Source organism: Chrysochloris asiatica, unplaced genomic scaffold, assembly GCF_000296735.1.
Source record: "Chrysochloris asiatica unplaced genomic scaffold, ChrAsi1.0 scaffold00040, whole genome shotgun sequence".
NCBI classification, from domain to species: Eukaryota; Metazoa; Chordata; class Mammalia; order Afrosoricida; family Chrysochloridae; genus Chrysochloris; species Chrysochloris asiatica.
In genome coordinates, this window is record NW_006408558.1 from 97,981 (window position 1) to 118,147 (window position 20,167).

At 40.7% G+C, this 20,167-nt stretch overlaps 1 protein-coding gene across 1 annotated transcript in view; it reads left to right on the forward strand.

Moving 5' to 3' along the window:
• Positions 1 to 2,120: 2,120 nt before the first annotated feature.
• DCDC2 (doublecortin domain containing 2) overlaps positions 2,121 to 20,167 on the forward strand; it is a 274,998-nt gene continuing 256,951 nt past the window's right edge. Inside the window, exons 1-2 of the mRNA XM_006860783.1 lie at positions 2,121 to 2,413; positions 6,361 to 6,415. Coding sequence (XP_006860845.1) covers positions 2,121 to 2,413; positions 6,361 to 6,415 — 348 coding nt within the window. The remainder of the gene's footprint in view (positions 2,414 to 6,360; positions 6,416 to 20,167) is intronic.

Below are 20,167 nucleotides of genomic sequence, written 5' to 3' on the forward strand. Positions count from 1 at the left end.
CGCTAGGCTGCTAACTGAAAGGTCAGTGGTTGTAATGCACCAGTGGCTGCTCTGCCCAGCTTGCCTCAGTGGGAGAAAGATCTAGCAATCTACTTTTGTAAAAATTGTAGCCTTGGAAACCCTGTGGAACAGTTCTATTCTGTCTTATAGGGTCACTGTGAGTGACAATTGACTCTTAGAGCAGAAGGAAACATTGCCCAGTGTTGCACCATCTTTATGACCCTTGGTAGGTTCGATTCCATTAACTTCTTGAAGGCAGTGGCAAACCCTTTTCCCAGCAGAGCTAGGTACATTTGTTGTTGCTGTTAATGTGCTGTGGAGTTGGTTCCGACGAGGCTGTAAATCTTCACTGGGAGCAGAAAGCCTCATCTTTCTCCCGCGGAACAGCTGGTAGTTTCAAACTGCTGACCCTGAGGTTTGTTGTTGTTGTTAAGTGCCATCGAGTCGGTTCCGACCCATAGCGACCCAGTACAGGGTTTCCGAGGGTGTAAATCTTTACGGGAGTAGAAAGCCTCATCTTTCTCCCGCGGAGCAGCTGGTAGTTTCGAACCGCTGACCTTAAGGTTCACAGCCCGATTCGTAACCACTACGCTACCAGAGCTCCTATGTTGTTGTTGTTAAGTGCCATCGAGTCGGTTCCGACCCATAGCGACCCAGTACAGGGTTTCCGAGGGTGTAAATCTTTACGGGAGTAGAAAGCCTCATCTTTCTCCCGCGGAGCGGCTGGTAGTTTCGAACCGCTGACCTTAAGGTTCGCAGCCCGATTCGTAACCACTACGCTACCAGAGCTCCTATAGTAGGCACTTTAAACATTGAAGGTCTGCTCTTCATAACTGTATTCTCAAACCCTAGAACAAAGCCTGACATACAGTTGTCAAGTGCCATAAGAGTTGGGTCCCCCTAGGAGCAACTGGTGAGTTGGAACCTCAGACCTTGAGGTTCAAACTGACCTTGGGGTCCAGGGATTTATCCCACAGTGCCACATCAAGACTACATGTAACACACAGTAGGCAGCTGTTAGTTGAACGAGAACGTGATAATGACACACATTCTCAAACTCTAACTTTTGCTTGTCAGCCTGGGAGCAGCCAGCAAAGCTCAAGGGACCCAGGCGCGCTCCAGGTTTAGTTCACGGACTCTGCTCCCGGCGCGCGCGGCTGCAGTTGCTATGGAAACCACGGGAACTAACAACTACGTTCCCCCCAGGGGTGAAGAGGCCTGCAGAGGTAACGGCAGCCGCCGCTGAGTTCACCGTGGTGCCAGAGGAGCCACAGCGCGGCGCCCCAGTCCCGCGCCCTCACGTGGCGCCCCCTGCACAGTCTGGCAAGCGCCTGAGCCGCCCCTCTTCGCATCAACCTTCGAGTGTCGGTAAGTACCAGCTCGGCTCCCGAAGATCCCAGTGTCCACTCCGGAGACTCCAGAGGCCACTCCGAACGCCTAGCCACCCTCTTTCTCCTCCCCTCGGTCCCAGTTGCACGCGATAGTCAAACGATGCCCTCTGGAGCTACGCCACGCTGCGGCGACTGTCATCAGGGGCGACGGCGAGGGGTCCTGAACGTTGTGTTTGTGTTTCTTTTCTCTCAATGCACTTTAGGCATTTATTTTTGTATGTAGCAAAGAAAAAGTTGAGCATTTCCAACCAGGACACTAATTGTCCTAAGTTGGAGAGAAAAGAAAAGTAGAGAGAAAAGAAAAAAGAGTAACAGAAGTAAGACTTTAGAAATTGGGTTTCATCATATTTATAATCCGTACCTCCCTGTGTCCCTTCCGCTCTAACTCGACCTGCTCATTTAAAGCCCCTCACGTGGCTCTCATCCTGCGGTGGGACACCTTGATTCTGCTCTTAGCATGTGTCGTAGGCGCATAGTGAGCGCTGATTGGTTGTGCGGACTAAGGTAAAACACTTGAACGTCTACCGTGGGCCCTCAGGTCCACAGGGTTTCAGCGGTCTGGACACCAGGTGGCACGACAGTCGCTTCTCTCTCACCTTTGGGTTTGTCTTTTGCCTGTTATTAGTTTCGGAGATCTATCCTGCGCTGTGTGCGCAGTGAGGCAGTTGGGACAACAGAGGTGCCTCCCTTGGAAAAGAAAGCCGCCGCAGGCAGCGTCCCGCGGGAAAGATGAGTGGCACCAGCGCCAGGTCCAACCACCTGTCTCAGCCGGTAGTGAAGAGCGTGCTGGTGTACCGCAACGGGGACCCTTTCTTTGCGGGGCGCCGCGTTGTCATCCATGAGAAGAAGGTGTCCAGCTTTGACGTCTTCCTGAAGGAGGTGACGGGAGGCGTTCAAGCACCGTTTGGGGCCGTCAGGAACATCTACACCCCTCGGTCGGGCCACCGCATCCGGAAGCTAGACCAGATTCAGAGCGGGGGCAACTACGTGGCTGGGGGCCAGGAAGCCTTCAAGAAACTCAAGTGAGTCCCTCTGCACCCACCGCCCTCCACTTCAGGGTGCATTACGGTGTTTGATGATGAGAGGAAATGCATGACACCCCCACCCCAAACACACACCTGCTCAGTGCGTTTTGAGCCGTTGCATGTCAGGTTTGATGCCTCTCAAATCCTCAGCTGCAGTTGCAGGGTAGAAATCGAAAGATGAATGGAGAAGAATTTCACTTGGTTAGTAATAAAACAGACTTAAAATTTGTGTACAACAGGAATCTTTAAAATGAGTATTTTTGCAAGAGATACTTTAAAAGATCATGTGATACTGGATCATTTTGTATTTTGTTCTGATTTCCACCCTTTTCCTTGAAACTATATTTTTAGTTAAAGCAAAGATTTCTTAAAAATCACTTTGGCTAAGTGTACTGGATAAAATATTATCGCGAGAGTAGAAAATTTCTCAACGTTTTTTTCCTCCACTGTTTAAATTCTTTCACCTTTCATTCCAAGCAGTACTGACCACACCCCACTTTCCTGTACCTTCTGCAGGCCTGCAGGTTTATGCAACGCATATGGCTCTTTTAAAAGTTGATTGTGCTAACAGTATTTGTCTAATGTCTGTCTCCAGATGCCTGTTAGACCATCAAGGACAGAGGTGGCTTATCCCCCAGTCCTTTTACTCATAGTAGGTGCTCAGTGAATTAGCAAACTGCACTTGGGTTTGTGAGGTGAACAAAACATGAATCTTTGTCCTGAGGAGCTTACCATCTGACAGAAGGAAGAATACACAAACATTAATCGTTTTAATATCAAATAGAAAGGGGTACATGGAATTGGAAAAGTAATTAAAGATATGTGGGAGTTGAGAGAGATTGTTTCTGATGGCAATGGGGATGAAAGGACAGGTAGAATTTTATATTCCATAGTTTTTCATGGCTTCATTGAGATATATTTCACATACCATAAAATTCACCCATTTTAGTATATTCATGGAATCATACATTTATCACCCCAATCTAATATTTAAACACTATCAGCATCCCCCAAAGAATCCTGTACCTATTTGCAGTTATAATTCTATTTCCTTCTGTCCTCACCTCTGGACAATCATGGATCTGTATCTGTCTCCCTTTATTGGCCTGTTCTGAACATTTCACATAAATGGAATCAGATCATATAATGTCTTTTTTTCAATTAGCACAGCTCATTCATGTTGAAATATTTATCAGTACTCCATTCTTTTTTATTGCTAAATAATGTTTCATGGTATGGATACAGCACATTCTGTTTATTCATTCATCATTTGATGGATATATATGTTGTTTCACTTTTTGGCTATTATGAGTAATTATTGCTGCTATGAATATTTTTGTGCAAGTTTTTGGATGGACTTAACGTTTTCATTTCTCTTGGAGTGGAACTATTGGGACACAAGAGACTCAATATTATATAGTTTTAAATATAAGATAATATTATATTTAGTTTGGGTATAAGGATCGCAAAATATCAAACTATATGCTTATGCATTCTATTTTTAACCATCTAGAATTATTTTTCTAAACACCATTTAAGTTTTCTCAAATCATCCTTTCCTACATTGATTTAATTGTGTCTAAATGTTCTCCCTTTTGTTATATCAGATATTCTTTTTATGGGAGGAGAGGGATATATTTGGGTTTATTTTTCCCTTCCCTGAAGCCAATGAAATGAAACTTCTGTGCTTTAAAGAAATTTACAACTTAAAGTCAGAAGATTGGATACTGAGCTGTTTATTAGCTCTGTAACCTTGGGTAAGTCACTTGACTCAGCTAACCGGCTTCCTAATACAGAAAAGAAACAATCATTCCTACCTCATTCCTACATAACAAGCTTGTAAATGCTGTGGATGTGAGTAGGTTTCCACAAACAGTCATATCTGTATGTAAAGTGTCTTAACATCCAATTTCTTTCATCATACATTTTGTTTGCTTTTTTATTGAATAGTTTCCACATAAAACCATTTTAATGGCTTGGCAATCTGGTTCAGAATCTACTGACAGCTGAAAATTGTAGAAGCACTTTAGTAATTTATATTCTCCTTTGTTTAGCTGCATTACCAACTCAAAAGATTAAGACAGATACAGTTCCAAACCAAACAGAAAGGGCATTTCAATCTAGTGTATAAGAGAACTCACTCTTTATAAGAGATTTGCATGGTTACTTTTGCTTTTAATTCATAATGAAACTGAGTTTGTTATGGTAATGTCTGTGGTTGTTAGCTTTCTATGCCAACAGATGAGTAGTTTATTGTATTTGAGTTAAACTGGTAGTAACTATGGTTGTAATGATAGAAAACAAGGAGATTTAAAGGCTGAATATATTTTAAGCTTAGCTTCTTTGAAAGATTATATAACATATGAAGCAACTGGTAGGAAAAAAAGAAAGCCAAGGAGATATTAAGGGCAATTCTTGTGGTTCCATTTAGACCCTAAATGATACTGGGGAAGATAATAATAAAGAAAAAATATTTTGCAGTTGAAAATGGACCAACCTTCTTGCTTTTTTTTTTTGCGCAGATTTTCCTAATATTTTTAAAGCTATAAATAAGCTTCAAGCAGCTGTATTTTACCACATACAATTGTACAGATTGTTATCCCCACCCCCCACCAAGTTTCCCAGTGCGTTTTGGAAGTGGAGTTTACTACATTAATCTTAAGGTCGCTTTCCTGCACATGGCAGTTAGAATGCTTTGGTATGAAGTCAGAAATCAGTCCTGCAGATTCACAAAAGAGTCATTTTATGGCTAAGACAGAAGGAGTATTTGCACTGTCTCCTGTAAATAGTGTTTCTGTGGGGGAAATGAATTCTTTCCAAAGGTATTGATTTGGCTAAAGCACTCTATCCAAAAAAAGCAAACAATAGCAACAAACCCACATTTCAAACTCAAAAGCAAAATTTACTTCTAATATAAACATTTTTTAGGCAACTCAGCAGTTACAGTAGTTGAGGTAAATGATACATATATGTACTCTTTATATATATCAAAATTAATTGCTAGATTTATATTTATTTATGATATTAAAATGTTTATTTTGCACCATTTATGTACGATGCACGATGCAAGGGAACATATCAAACTGGAACAAGTTCACAATGATGAACTTAGAGCTTAAAGTGGACAGAAACATAAGGTGTAAAGTTTTCAGGTCATGCGTATGTCACAGCTAAAGAATGACCGCTAGTTAATATCTGTAACAAACAGTAATGGAAAGTAGGGGTCTCCAGAGGTTAACTAGTCCACCCATCTGTTTCTTAGCTGAACCAATACCTAAACCATGCCACATGACTGAGCATTTCTGCATCATTAAAGTGATCTCATAGGGACAAAGATTTACCAGCCTTTTCCAGTTGTTACTCTAAAGCACTTTCTTCATTTTATTTGTCCTTAAGTCTGTGATTCATGGAGCTGATAAGCAGCTTGACAGGCAAACGAACTCTCGGTATTAAATTCATGTAAGAATCAGAAGAACAGTATGTATAGTGCATAGCTAACTATTATGGGGGAGGGGTGACCCCTAGTAGTGCATTTCTAAGTGCATTTCTAAGACTTCAATGCACTTGGTGCATTGGTTAGTGATGCTGAAAGCAGTTCTTATTACTATGTTGTTGTTGTTGTTAAGTGCCGTCGAGTCAGTTCCGACCCATAACAACCCTGTACAGGGTTTCTGAGGGTGTAAATTTTTACGGGAGTAGAAAGCCTCATCTTTCTCCCACGGAGCCGCTGGTAGTTTTGAACCGCTGACCTTAAGGTTCGCAGCCCGATTCATAACCACTACGCTACCAGAATTGCTTTTAATTTATAGCTATAGAATTTTGCCCTAGGTTTAAGTATTTCTTAGTTTGTGCTTTACTTTTTAATTATTTCAAAAAGAGAAATTTAAATATCCAACTCAAAAGCTATACAAACAACCCTTATTGTTATTTTTTTCTCTCCTTAGTTACTTGGACATAGGAGAAACCAAGAAAAGACCAATGGAAGTTGTTAATACAGAGGTAATGTAAATGCTATTTTGAAGGCTCAAAGAAATAACAGTGCCAATTTTGTGTTTCTTACGGTGTGTCTTTGTGGCACTGTGGGCTAACGCGTCAGACTGCAAAGTCGTTTGAGCTGCAAGGTCAGTGGTTCGAGCTCACCAGCTGCTCCTTGGAAACCCTATACAAGGTCGCTCTGGATTGGAATTGACTCGATGGCACTTAACAACAACAAATGGTGTGTCTTTGGGATTTGGGCACCATTCTAATGAGTTTTCCAGCTTGTGTTAAAAACCCAGTTGTCATTGAGAGTATTCCTTTCTTCTGCAGTATGTCTGGGTAGATTGGAAACACCAACCTTCTGGTTAATAGCAGATTGCTTAGTTATTCATGCCACTCAAGGACTCCTCCTACGTGTGTAAGAGTAAAAATGTGATCAACAGGATTCTCAATGACTGATTTTTCCAAAGTAGAGCTCCAGGTCTTTCTCCTACTGTGCCTCTGGGTGAATTCGAACTTCCAACCTTTTGGGTCGCAGCCAAACATGTTAAGTGTTTGCACCATCTAAAACCCCAAAACCAAACCCACTGCCACTCAGTTGATTCCAACTAATAGTGACCCTATACAGGGTTTCTGAGACCGTAAAATTTTACAGAGTAGACAGCTGCTTCCTTCTCCTGTGAAACATCTGGCAGGTTTGAACCTCTCAACTTGAGTTAGCAGCCCAATGCCTAACCCACAACACCACCTGGAGAGTCCTAATTTACTTAAATGGGAAATGAGGTGGTATGCCGTGGAGTCGGTTCCGACTCATAGTGACCCTGCATAGGGTTTCCAAGGCTGTAAATCTTTACCGGAGCAGAAAGACTCATCTTTCTCCCATGAAATTGATGGTAGCTTCGAACTGCTGATCTTGAGGTTAGCAGCCTGACCCGTAATCACTACGCTACCAGAGCTCCTTAAATGGGAAATGTACATACACACACACAAATATATATATATATATATATATATACTTTTATATAAACTAAGGAGTATTTCTTAAAGAATCCTTGAAAATTCCATCAGGGTTTCAGAAGCTATGTGGCATGTGTTGTCCTGAGTATCTATTTCACAAGTGACTCCTAGTTTATATAAATGGGACACTATACATTTTACAGCAAAGATGACCCTTTATTTGGATCAGTAGCAGAAGTGGAAAGACTGAGTAGGTGTCCTAATATATACAGTAATAGATCTCAGCATGTTCGTATTGCCCCGTTCTCTAGCTACGTGTTCTCTAGTTGTGATCCATAGGAATTTTCCCTGTCAGAGTGGAAGAGAGTTTATACTGAGCATTATTATCTACATCTTTACAAAAATTGTCCTAACTTTCTTAGGGATCCTAGGGTTGGAAATAGTCTGGATCACCTTGGCTGGCCCTTAGTCTTTCAAGGAAGAAGTGTGGATGCAATGCTAGACTTGAGGTCACATGTAAGAAAACACCTCCATCCTAATTTGGGCTGAAATTTGAAAGCAGCCAAAGCTTGCAGCTGATTGGAAACAAGTCTTACGAAATAGCTGTTCAGTCCAGCACAGCTCGCCTAAGCTTCTAAAGCCCTAGTGGAATTTTCTTTAGGACATGTTCTTATTTTGTGGATGATGAAACAGAGTAAAAACAAAGCCAAATGTCCCAGTGAGACAGAGGGAAAATTGTAGTTAGACCCAGACTGGGACTCAGTTTGGCAGCCTAGACTACCACACTTCCTGGTCTGATCCCACATTAACTCCTGTTTCCATTGGGTGTGCTCTGCTTGTAAAGACGCAACTATCAGAAAAAGGCATTTTTCGCATTTGTTGCCCACATCCCAGGAATCTCTCCTTAACTCTCGCCATTTTCTCACACACCATGTTTATGTCCAGCAGAACCAAATAGGTTCCTTTACAAAAAACTCACTCACATAAAAGAAATTTCTAGTTGTGCCGTATTTAAAGAATGTGAGGTTAAATTCATTATTCAAATTATTTGTGGGAAGAGGTTAGATCCCAGACATTGTTTAAAGTAATTAATATTCTTGTTTATATTTGAATTTCAATGTGTGTCAATTTGTTTGTTCACAAAAGTGATGGACTTAATAATTTAACATTGGAAAAAGGTATAAATCTTCTTGGTTGTGTTTATGTTAGTTTTAATAGGTAAAAAGAAAGTAAACAGATCAGTGAACTAGTAAAAATGGTCTGATAAGTGAATTAGTTCTGAATTTAACTCTGGAGGAAATACAACTGGTTGAAGTAGGCTACTGTGGATGAAATTGGTGATCGAATCTGGATTTTTTGGAAATACTTTTTATTGTTAATTGAGTGAATGTTTACAGTTTTCCATTCAGTAGTTCATACACATATTGTTTCATGTCATTGATTCCAATCTTCTTAATGTAACACCACTTGTCTCACTTCCTCCTGTGTTTCCTGTTTCCATTCCTCCATTTCTCCTAACCCTTATGAATGTTTTTCTTTGGCAGTTGTTGCCCTTATGATCTCAGGTGGTTGATTTTTTTAAGTGTGGCACCTCCTTATTGTTAATGTTCCTCTTATAGAACTGCCTACTGCTTGGCTGAAAATTGAGCGATGGGGGTGAATTCAGTTCTAGACCTGAAGGTGATAAAGGACCATACCCTCGGGGGTTCCGCCAGTCTCTATTTGATCAGCAAACCTGGTCTTTTTTATGATATTGTGTTTTGTTCCACAGTCTTCTCCCAGTCTGTCCAGGACCTTCTAATGTGATCCATGTCGGAGCAGCTGGTAGGACTAGCCAGACACCATCTTGTTCTGGTCTCAGGGTGGTGAAGGCTGATGTTCCCATGACTCATAATCTATTAGACTAATTGTTTCCATGAGTCTTGGATTTGCTTCACTTTTCTTTCTTCTGGATGGAGAGAAGCCAATAGCTGTGAACCTGAATTTTTCCAGTGGAATTTGCAATGTGTGAATTTCTAAAAAATGTGACCACAGTAAATATATTTATTCTGGATCCTCATGTCTTTGATAAAACTAGCTTTAACAATGGAAGCATTCATAAAGATGCTAATGAATTTTATTTGCTAATTGTTTTTCCACTTTGGGGTTAGTAGCCATTATTTACTCTTTATTCTGGACCTAGCCACAAACCACATAGACAAGGCTATCACTTTGGATGCACATCTGACATTGGTAGTTTGGACGTGTCAGAACGGGTCAGCCCCTAGAGAAGGACATCGTACTTAGTAAAGTGGAGGTTCAGCAAAGAAGAGGAAAACCCCCAATGAGCTGGATTGGCACAGTGGCAGCAGCAATGGGCTCAAGTGTAGTAATGATTTTGAGATGGGCACAGGACCAGGCAGTGTTTCATTCTGTTTTGTATAAGATCATTACGAGTCAGTACCAACTCAGCAACACCTAACAACAGCAGTAACGACATCAACAACAAAGTCAAGGGTCAGAGAAAAAGAGTAAGAGCCCCAAACAAGATGGATTGACACAGTGATAGCAACAATGGGCTCAAATATAACAACTGTGAGGATGGCACAGGACCAGGCAGTGTTCCATAGGGTCACAATGAGTCACAGTCAACTCGAAGACATCTAACAACAGCAACAACCTGAGTGGTGTGGCCAATTATGAGCACTTGGTTATTAACCAGCCAGGCCTGCTGATCTCCTTCTGAAAGTTCTCAACCATTGAAAACCCTGGGAGCACAGTTCTACTTTGAAACACATGGGTTTTCCAAGAATTGGAATCATCTCAATGGCAGATAGTTTTGTGTTTTGTTGTTTTTGTGAATCTCCAAATAGAAGATTGCATCTCTTCTGTCAGAGTTCTTACTGATATTTCCTTCTCTTTTTCCTTTCTTTTTATTGCACAGATCATTCTGTGTATTTCCTTTTGTCCTTCCTTATAAAATCTTCCAAAGGGGATGAAAAGAAAGACAGACAGGAGAGGACATCCTGGAAGGAGGTGGTGGGAAACTGTCCCTGTTCTTCAGAATTCTCCCCAAGCCTTATTTCCCCTCAGCTACCTGAAGCCCTTTCTCTGGCTTTCATTCTCCCCAACATTTACTCCCAGTCTAGACAAGCATATTCACTCCCTCAGTCTTGATCTTCAATACAGAGACTCTCCTCCCCAAAAGTCATATTACAGGTTCCATTCCTGGATCTGCATTTAGCAAGGAGACCCTTACTTTCCTTGCAAGAAAAGGAGGTTTGGAGGTTCCAGTCATCCCCAAAGGGAACTCTAAACACATTGTTCCCTTAGAATTTCATTTTAGTGATCAATTCTTCAGTATTATTATGCTCTGTTTTAGATAGACCACAAGGCAAGAAGGCTTGGAGACTGCTCTGAGAGCCTAACTATTACAGGTGTGATTTTTACCAAGGGGAAGCACCATTGTCTTTTACACAACTGATTTACAGTAGAATTTTTTTAATTCAACAAGTTAAGTTACAGGACCCTCTCTATGCTTGGAGTTTAGGGACACACTTTGATAGATGCTGGCTTTCTCTCACACACACAAATATAGATTCTATCTTCTTGATGTAATGTGGTGATTTCCTTTCAACATTGGTGTCTCCTGAGAAGAGATCACACTCTGTTGCATTTCTTTGGTTTGCAAGTACTATTGTCTATAGGCAATCTTTGGAGTATGATAATATCTAATGGGTGACATCACAGAATTAATTTTAAAGTGGATTGAGAACATGAATTCATACAAGTACAGGGTTTAGAGTTTTCAAGGGGAAAGTTTTGATGCAGTAAAGTTTCAGTGCACTAAAATATGTTTATTCAAAGATGTGTCAGTATAAAGATTGAGTAAAACTACTTATTCATACAACAAATAATTGGGGATATTCCCCTCAAATTTTTAGTAATTTCCTCTTGTTTGAGCTTTCCATGATGGAACCGTCTAATTAAAGTCACCACAGCAATGTACATGATTCATTTTCCTAATTGCTCAAAGCATATACATTATTAATACAAAAGCATATACATATAATAGCTATTCCAAACACATTTTACTCTAGAAAGCTTGTTCTGGGCCGACAGTGTGTGCAGAATGTTAACCCTGTCAGTAAAGTGATCCCAGCCACTATAGCTAGGTTTTCATACATGCAGGAAAATCCTGCCCTGACTGCTTGGAGTTAAAAGCATTCCTTGACTTCTCCCAGAAAATCCTTTCCAAAATCCATAACTCAATCAGGTGGCTTCTTTGTTATTATTCTTAATTGTTGTGAGATTGCCTTTAGCTTATTGTGACCCCACGTACAACAGAACAAAATGTTATCTTCCTAATAATTGGTACTCTCCAGTCTAGTGTGGCAGCCCTGTAGATTTTGAGTTCCTTCCAACCGAGGGGGCTCAACTTCTAACACTCTATCAGTCAGTATTGTGTCATGATCCACTGGGTTTACAATGACTAATGCTCAGAAAGAGATTGGTAGGCCTTTCTCCACAGACTGCCTCAGTCTGGAAGCTCCACTGAAATCCATCCATCATGGCGACCCTACTGTTATTTGAAATGCTGGTGGCCTGGCTTCCATCATCTTAGCAACGTGGAAGCCGTCACAGATGAGAAACTGTCAGGTGTGTGTGTGGTGGTGATGGTGGTGGGCGTGGGGGTGGTTGTTGTGCTTTAGATCCCCAGTAATTCAGACTGGATGGCATCCAATTCCTGACCGCAGGTCACAGCAGTTGAAATAGGCATGTCACCATGACATCTGTAGTTCTTTTGTGGTTCATGTCACTGCTTTTATATCTCATGAGGCCCCTCTTTGAAGAGACATTGAAAGAACAGCCAGTCCTGCTCCTTTTCTTCCTCTTCTGCTCTGTGATCAGGACTGAGGAAGGCAAGATTGTAATGCCACTGTCTCACCAATTCCAAAGAAGCACAGTATCTTATTCTGCTACAATTTTGGGTGGCAGAAGGAAAGCATTCCAATCGCCCATAATGATCAATACATCTTGATTGCATGTTTGATCAATTTCAGACTGAAGAAGTTGGTAGAATTCTTCAATTTCATCATTACTGGCTTTAGTGGTTAGTGTGTAAATCTGAAAAATATTGGTATTAACTAGTTACTTGTGGGTGTGTGGATATTATCCTATCACAGACAGCGTTGTACCTCATGCCAGATCTGGATATGTTGTTCTTTTTGATGATGAATGCGATGTCATTCTTGGCATAGTAAACTATGTGATTATCAGATTAAAAATGGCCAGTACCTGCCCTTATCACCTCACTAATGTCTATGATATCAATGTTTATGCATTCCACCTTAATTTTTTGACAATTTCCAATTTTCCTAGATTCATACTTCATACATTCTATGTTCCAATTATTAATGGATGTTTTCAGCTGTTTCTCTTCATTTTGAGTTGTGCCCCATCAGCAAATGAGGGTCCCAAGGGCTTTACTCTATTCATGTCATCATGGTCAAATCTATTTTGAGGAGATAGCTCTTCCCCAGTCAAATTTTGAGTGCCTTCCAACCTGAGGGGCTCATCTTCCAGCACTGTAGTTGACACTACGACACTGTGAGTTTGGATTGACTCAATGGCAGTGGGTATGTTATGGTTATGGGTTTTAGTCTCTCTTTAGTAGTCCTGGTGGCTCAGCTCCTACCTGAATGGTTGGCAGTTCAAATCTACCAAATGCTTTTTGCACAATATAAGGGTTATAGCCTAGGAAACTATAGGTGAATTCCCCTCTGTCCTGTAGCGTTGCTGTGAGTTGGAATTGATTGAGCTGCTTCAGTTTCTATCTTATTCCATGTGTCCATGTTCCAAGTTGCCTTACCAAGTTCTTTATTGCTTAATTTAAGTAGCCTCCAGAGTCCTTTGTCCTCCCGTAGTGAAGGACCCTGAATCTGAATGTGCAACACCTTTCCTCTTCATCACCAGCCTTGTAGTAGATGGGATTTCTGCTTCCTTGTTTCTTGATTTTCTACTTTATCCATTTTGCTCCTACATGAGTGAACATTTATACTGTGAAGTACATTGGGCTGAGTGCTTGGGAGTGAAAATGAACAAAACATTCACCTTGAGGAATCTGAGTTGTTGTTAGTTGCAGTTGAGTTGAATTGGCTTTGATTCATAGTGACCCCATGTCAAAACTCAACATTGGCCTATCCTGCACCATCTTACTGTTGGTATGTTTGAGTCCAGTGGTTATTGTATTAATCTACCGCACAGAGGGGCTTTCTCATTTTTACTGACCAGGAATTTATAGTCTTGCTAAAAATACAGATATACAAGTATGAACATCCAAATTGCTATGTAATAAGTGATTCCAGTTTAGTAGGTTTCGCTCACATGGGCTATATAGTTCACACACTTCGATCTATCATGTTGTATCACGTCATTGACAGATCCTTCAAATGGAAGCTCCCTTTTGTTTAATCTAAAGTTAAAAATCACACCCCTGTTTCATGTTTCATCTGTGTGGTACATCCTACAAATAATGATGTTCTTAAATAGTTTTTTAGAGTACAAAATCTGTTTTCTTGTGTGTGAGTACTGAGTATAACTCCAATACTGAGGAAGAACAATCAGCTTGCTTCTGGCTCTCATATGCTGTGCTGGGAACTGTGTTAGGTGCTAGGCATCTGATGGATACTTGACAGCTCCCGCTCTTTAGGAGTTTATAGTCTAAATCAACTATGATTATTCTGTAGCATAGATACCAGGCTAGAGGAATATGCAGAGGGCAGAGGACGTGCAGATGATGGGGATTAGAGTTGTGGGTCAGTCAGTTTGAAATGGCTTTAAATATTCTAGAAAGTTTGATTTTTGATCTCTTCCTCTCACTTTAAGCTTTTGCAAAGGTGACTTTTTTTTTTTTTTTTTTTTGCAACTTACAATACTTTCTTTAGAAATCTCTTGAGGAAGTGAGTTTTCACAAGTGTCTCCTGCCAACTCATTTGAATTGTCAGTTCAATTCAATAAACAAGGAGCTCTGGTAATGTAATGGATTATGAACAGGAATGAGTGGCTTTAAAAAATCATCTCTATGAGACTTGTTGTTAAGTGCCGTTGAGTCAGTTACGACCCATTGTGACCCTGCATGGGGTTTCTGAAACTGTAAATCTTTATTTATGGGAGCAGAAAGCCTCATCTTTCTCCCGTGGAACTGCTGGTAGTTTCGAACTGCTGCTTTTGAGATTAGCAACCCGATTTGTAACCGCTACACTACCAGAACTCCTTCTGTATGAGACTAAATGGTTATAAATTACTCTCAAGCAAAGATGAGATGGTAAGAGGAACAGGGAGACTAGCGTGCTGGAGATGGTACCGCCAGAAAGGGATGAGTGAGGATGATGGCCTGTTGTGAAGTATGTAACCAATATCACTGAAGGATTTGTGCAGAAATTCTTAAATGCAAACCTAATTTGATGTGTAAGCTTTCACCTTAAATATAATTGTTGTTGTTGTTAAGCACTGTTGATTCAGTCTGTTCCAACTCACAGGGACCCTGTGTAGGGCTTTTGAGGCTTTAAATCTTTGCCAGAGCAGAAAGCCACATCTTTCTCCCTCAGAGTGGTTTTCGGGCTGCATCTGTGGACCTTGTGATTCACAGTCCAAGTGCTTATTGTATGGAGCTACCATGTTCCTTAAATATATATTTAAATTTTTTTTTTTTAAATAACCAACTGATTTCCTAATCCTTTTAGATCCTCCTCAGAATCCTTCACTGAGAACCCAAACCTTACAAAAGATGCTTCCCTTCTCCTCTTTTCCAGTGTCATGCTGTGGTTTTTCCAAAGGCCCACCCTTGCTACACCAACTCAATACATCTGATGTGTCCAGATTACAGGCTTGTTTCTGGTGGTTCTCACCCATACCAGAATTATCTATGGAAGTGCAATCCTGCAGGCTGCCTGTAATTCTGGACAGAAGTTCATTGTAGTAGGCTGGCAAGAGCTTCAATTCTCTATAGTTCTGAATGTTTCTTATCAGACAGTTAAGGTAGAAGGCAATCTGCCTGTACATATTTGATTATTCTGCATTTTATATACTGGTAAGATGTCTCAAAAAACTTGTAACTCTTAAAAGCCTTCATAAACATGTTGCTATTGAGTCATCTCTAACTCAAAGAGACCCCACATATGTCAGGTAGAGCTGTGATTCATAGGGTTTCCCATGGCTGAGTTTTTGGAAGTATATTGCCAGACCTTTTTTCTGAGGTACTTCTTGGTGGGAAGTTTTCATGGCCACTGCATATTTAGATTTTGTTTCAGGGATTAAAATTGTTGTTATTAAGTACCGTTGAGTCATTTCCAACTCATGATGACCCTGTATAGAGTTTCTGAGGAGGGACTGTTGGGTTTGAACTGCCTACTCTTTGGTTAGCAGTCCAGTGCTTATCCAACAATGCCACACCACGATTAAAATAAGATGTGAAATCTTTGTGAGATAAATTTATTGTCTCTGTAGTATATTTTGGAGCTGTAGTAAATCAGTGGTATCCACTCTACAGGCATGATGTTTGTCTGCTGTGAACCAAACAAATATGAGAAGTCTTCAAAAAGCTCATGGAAAAACTCCATTGTTTTTCCAGTTTCCCAGGAACTTTTTGAAGTCCCCTTGTATGACCTCTGTCTTTATGGGGTTTGCTAATCTTTAGCCTTCCTTGCCTGATGTAAGTTGATTTTAACTCTCTCAACATTGGTCTTTGTTGCAGACATTAGTGTCAGACAGATTTCTTTTGTTCAAAAACTATATTCTGGAGTCTAGATAAGCTGTTATGAAACTTTTATTATTGATAAAGACTAGAGGGATAATGGTACTGATTTTCCAGAGGTAGTAAACACCTAATTCCTGACACATTAGTTCCACTTTCTTGGATTTATAAATATCCATATTATTGTGGTGCTGTAGGGTAAGCACTGGACTATTAACTACAAGGTCAGTGGTTCGAACCCACCAGTTGCTCCTCAAAAACCATATACAATGCTGCTGTGAGTTGGAATTGACACCATGGCACTTAACAACAGTTGTTGTTGTTGTTAAGTGCTGTCGAGTCAGTTCCGACCCATAGTGACCCTGTATAGGGTTTCCAAGGAGACGCTGGTGAGCTTGAACCGCCAACCTTGCAGTTCAAACAGCTTTGCAGTCTGGCACATTAACCCTCAGCACCACACCAGGACTCCTTAACAACAATAGCACGCTACTAATTGTAAGATGAGTAACAGCTAGGATTGTCCATCTCCTTATGATCAAGATAAGGTTAGTTTGAACATCTACTCCATAGACTTTGGGATGTCTAATATTCTTCTCAGTATCTCTGAGAATTTTTCTGGGGATTATTATCCTATGCTCACCTCTTTGGAGTTTCTGCTTCTAAAATATTGTTGAGTTATGGACTGTCGTATTGTCCCTTGAAAGCTGTTTCTGTTTTAGAACCTGTCTTAGTTTGCTAGTATTGCTGTGACAAGGGTACCACAAGTAAGTGGCTTTAAAGAACTGGAATTTACTTTCTTACCTTTCACTGTTCAAATCAGGCTCTTGGCTGTGTTGATTGCTTCCTTGTGGGCAGCCTTGGACTTTTCTTGCTTCCTTGGCTTGTAGAGACTCCTTAAACATTGTCTCTCTCACCCAGTTTGTGCTGGTCTCTGAGTCCATTCTGTTCATTTTATAACTCAGAAGCGATTAGGGTTAGGACACATCTTATACAGTACGGCAAAGAAGCTCCCATTTTAAAACATGATTATATCCACAGGTATAGGGGTTAGGCTTCCAAAACATACTTTGGGGGACACACTTCAAAGCATAATAGACACTATCAACCCAGAGATAACATCTTTTCATTGTTGTCCACACAAATAGCCCACTCACATAAGGTTAAGTTGGTAAAATTTATCAGTGGTTTGTAGAGACACAGTAGGCTATGTGTGCCATATTGAAGTGTTAACAACTCAAAACGTAACACCAGGCTTCCCCTTTCTTCCCCACTCCCTATGGTTATATGCTGAGAACGTGCGTGCTCCAGCCTTGGCCATGCTTACTGACCTCTGTCTTCTCTCCCTCTTTGCTCTCTTCTCTGTGCTAGCCCTACCTCAAGATCCTGTTGATTTCTAATACAGAACAACTTAGTGTTTGGTTATGTTTCCTTGAATCTTGTAAGGCTTTTTCTCAAGGTCATCAGTAAAGATACTTTTTACCCCATTCTCCACATATATGTTGAAAAAAATCAAGGGTCTGTTTTGGGAATCTCCTGTCTTTGATCTTCCTTCCTCATCTGCTGACTGTGGCGCCAGTCACAAGTGAAGTGATAGAAGAAGAGAGAAGATCAGTTCACCAGGTTCTAAGTAATCCAGGTATAAGTGTGCTGGCTATAGTTCGGAGAAGTCCTACAACAAAACCTGTGGATTATACTCTGAAATAAGACCCCAATGAATATCTCCCAGAGGGTGATAACTTCTTTATTGGATGAGCAATCCCATTGCATCCTTTTGAACACATTGTCTCAGTTTAGGTTTTTATTTATGGAGATTTTGCATAAGCTTTGTTTTTTCTTAGTGGGACGGAGCATTGTAGGAGAACCATGGAGGAGAGAGGAGGAGAGTTTTGAAGACCTTGGAATTTTGCCTCTGTTTAAACAGTTTGTGTGAACTTGGGCAACATGCATTTCAGACTGATTACTCAGGCGATTGTTCCTAAGGTTTTGAAAATCATTATTAAAGCCTCACATTTCAGTTTAATAATTATGCATAATTGCTAATGAACCTATACTATGAGGTTTGCTACTTAAAGGCTTTTGGCTGGGAATGGGATTCTAGACATTAGTTTGAGTGTAATTATTAACCTCGCTGAAGGAAAGTATGGGGTTATGTGGTGCCACTCACTAAACTTTAGCTTGGGAATTCTGGGTTCAAAGGGACACCACTAAATAGTTAAGCTTAAGTACTTTTGTATTTAATTTCCAGATTAGGCTTCTCATGTTTACAAATTTACCGAAGAATCAAAGAAAATAAATGTATCCAATGATAATTGAAGACCACTCTTCTTGACTTTTAGAAAAGGATTTCTGCACCTTACTCCCACTTCCCTCATTCATATCAGTGTTAAGTAAGAAGCATTCTTTTCAGGACAGCCAGCTCCCGTCAGTGACCATGGTGATGAGAGGGTGTGTATGGCCTTGCCAAGGCGCTATCAAGATCAAGCTTTATGTTTCAGAGCAACTGTCTCTATTCCATTTTTCTTTCACATTTTCTTGTTTTGACTTTTAAAATTTATTTTGTTTTGTTAGTTGTGTGTGTGTGGAAATAAGAGTGTGAAAGGGAGAAATGATAGTATCTACCTATAAAATATCTGGCTAATGAAGATTAGTCCTAAATAATATTGCCATCAGCTTTAACTGAAAGGAAAAAGGAAGGATGGCTATTGTAGCGTGGTCATCAGCACGAATCAGGGCATTTATTTCAAATACCTTATAGTCTCTTTTTTCAGCATTTAGATATGATTCTTAGAGAGGAGATTGGATGTCTGTTGAATTGGCAGAAACGTAAATGAAAGTATATGTATTCATAGGAGTCCTGGTGTGGCTCTATAAGCTAATGCACCAGACTGCAAAGCCATTTGAACTGCAAGGTCAGCGGTTCAAATTCACCAGCGGCTCCTCAGAAATCCTATACAGGGTTGCTATGGGTCAGAACCGACTTGACAGCACTTCAAAGCAACAATATATTATTTATAGTAATGTTGTTGTTGTTATGTGCCCTGGAGTCAGTTCCGACTCATAGCGACCCTGTACAGGGTTTCCGAGGCCGTAAATCTCTACGGCAGCAGAACGCCTTATCTTTCTCCCATGGAACCACTGGTAGTTTCAAACTGCTGACCCTGAGGTTCGCAGCCCGATTCATAACCACTACGCTACCAGAGCTCCTTAGAGAGTGTTTCATTCTGTTGTTCATAGGGTCACTATGAGGTAGCACTGACTCATAGTGACCCTGTGAACAACAGAATGAAACACTACCTGATCCTGCACTAACCTCACAATTGTTACTACATTAGAGCCCATTGTTACTGACACTGTGCCAATCCATCTTACTGGGGGTCTTCCTCTTTTTCTCCATCCCTCCACTTTACCAAGCATGATGTCCTTCTCCATGGACTGGTCTCTCCTGATAATATATCAGAAGTATGAGAGACAAAGTCTGGCCTTCCTGGCTTCTAAGGAGAGTTCTGGCTCTACTTCTTCCAACACAAATTTGTTCATTCTTTTGGGAGCCCATTGTGCTATTAATATTCTTCTCCAAACCATCATGCAAATTAGATTCTTCTGCCGTCTTCCTAGGAGCTCTGGTAGCGTAGTAGTTATGAATTGGGCTGCTAATCTCGTGGTCAGCAGTTCGAAACTACCAGCTGTTCTTCAGGAGAAAGATGAGGCTTTCTGTTCCCATAAAGATTTACAGCCTCAGAAACCCTATGCAGGGTCGCTATGATTTGGAACCAACTCCACGGCACTTAACAACAACAACATAAACTGTCTTCCTGATGCATTGTCCAACTTTCACATGTATATGATGTTATTGAAAACATAACAAATTTGTTATATTAGTAACTAAATGTATACATTTAAAAATACCTCTCAATTCAATATCAAACTAGTTTATTATATATATATATGTTGTTGTTATGTGCCGTGGAGTCGGTTCCGACTCATAGAGACCCTGTACAGGGTTTCCGAGGTTGTAAATCTTTATGGGAGCAGAAAGCCTCATCTTTCTCCCATGGAACAGCTGGTAGTTTCGAACTGCTGAC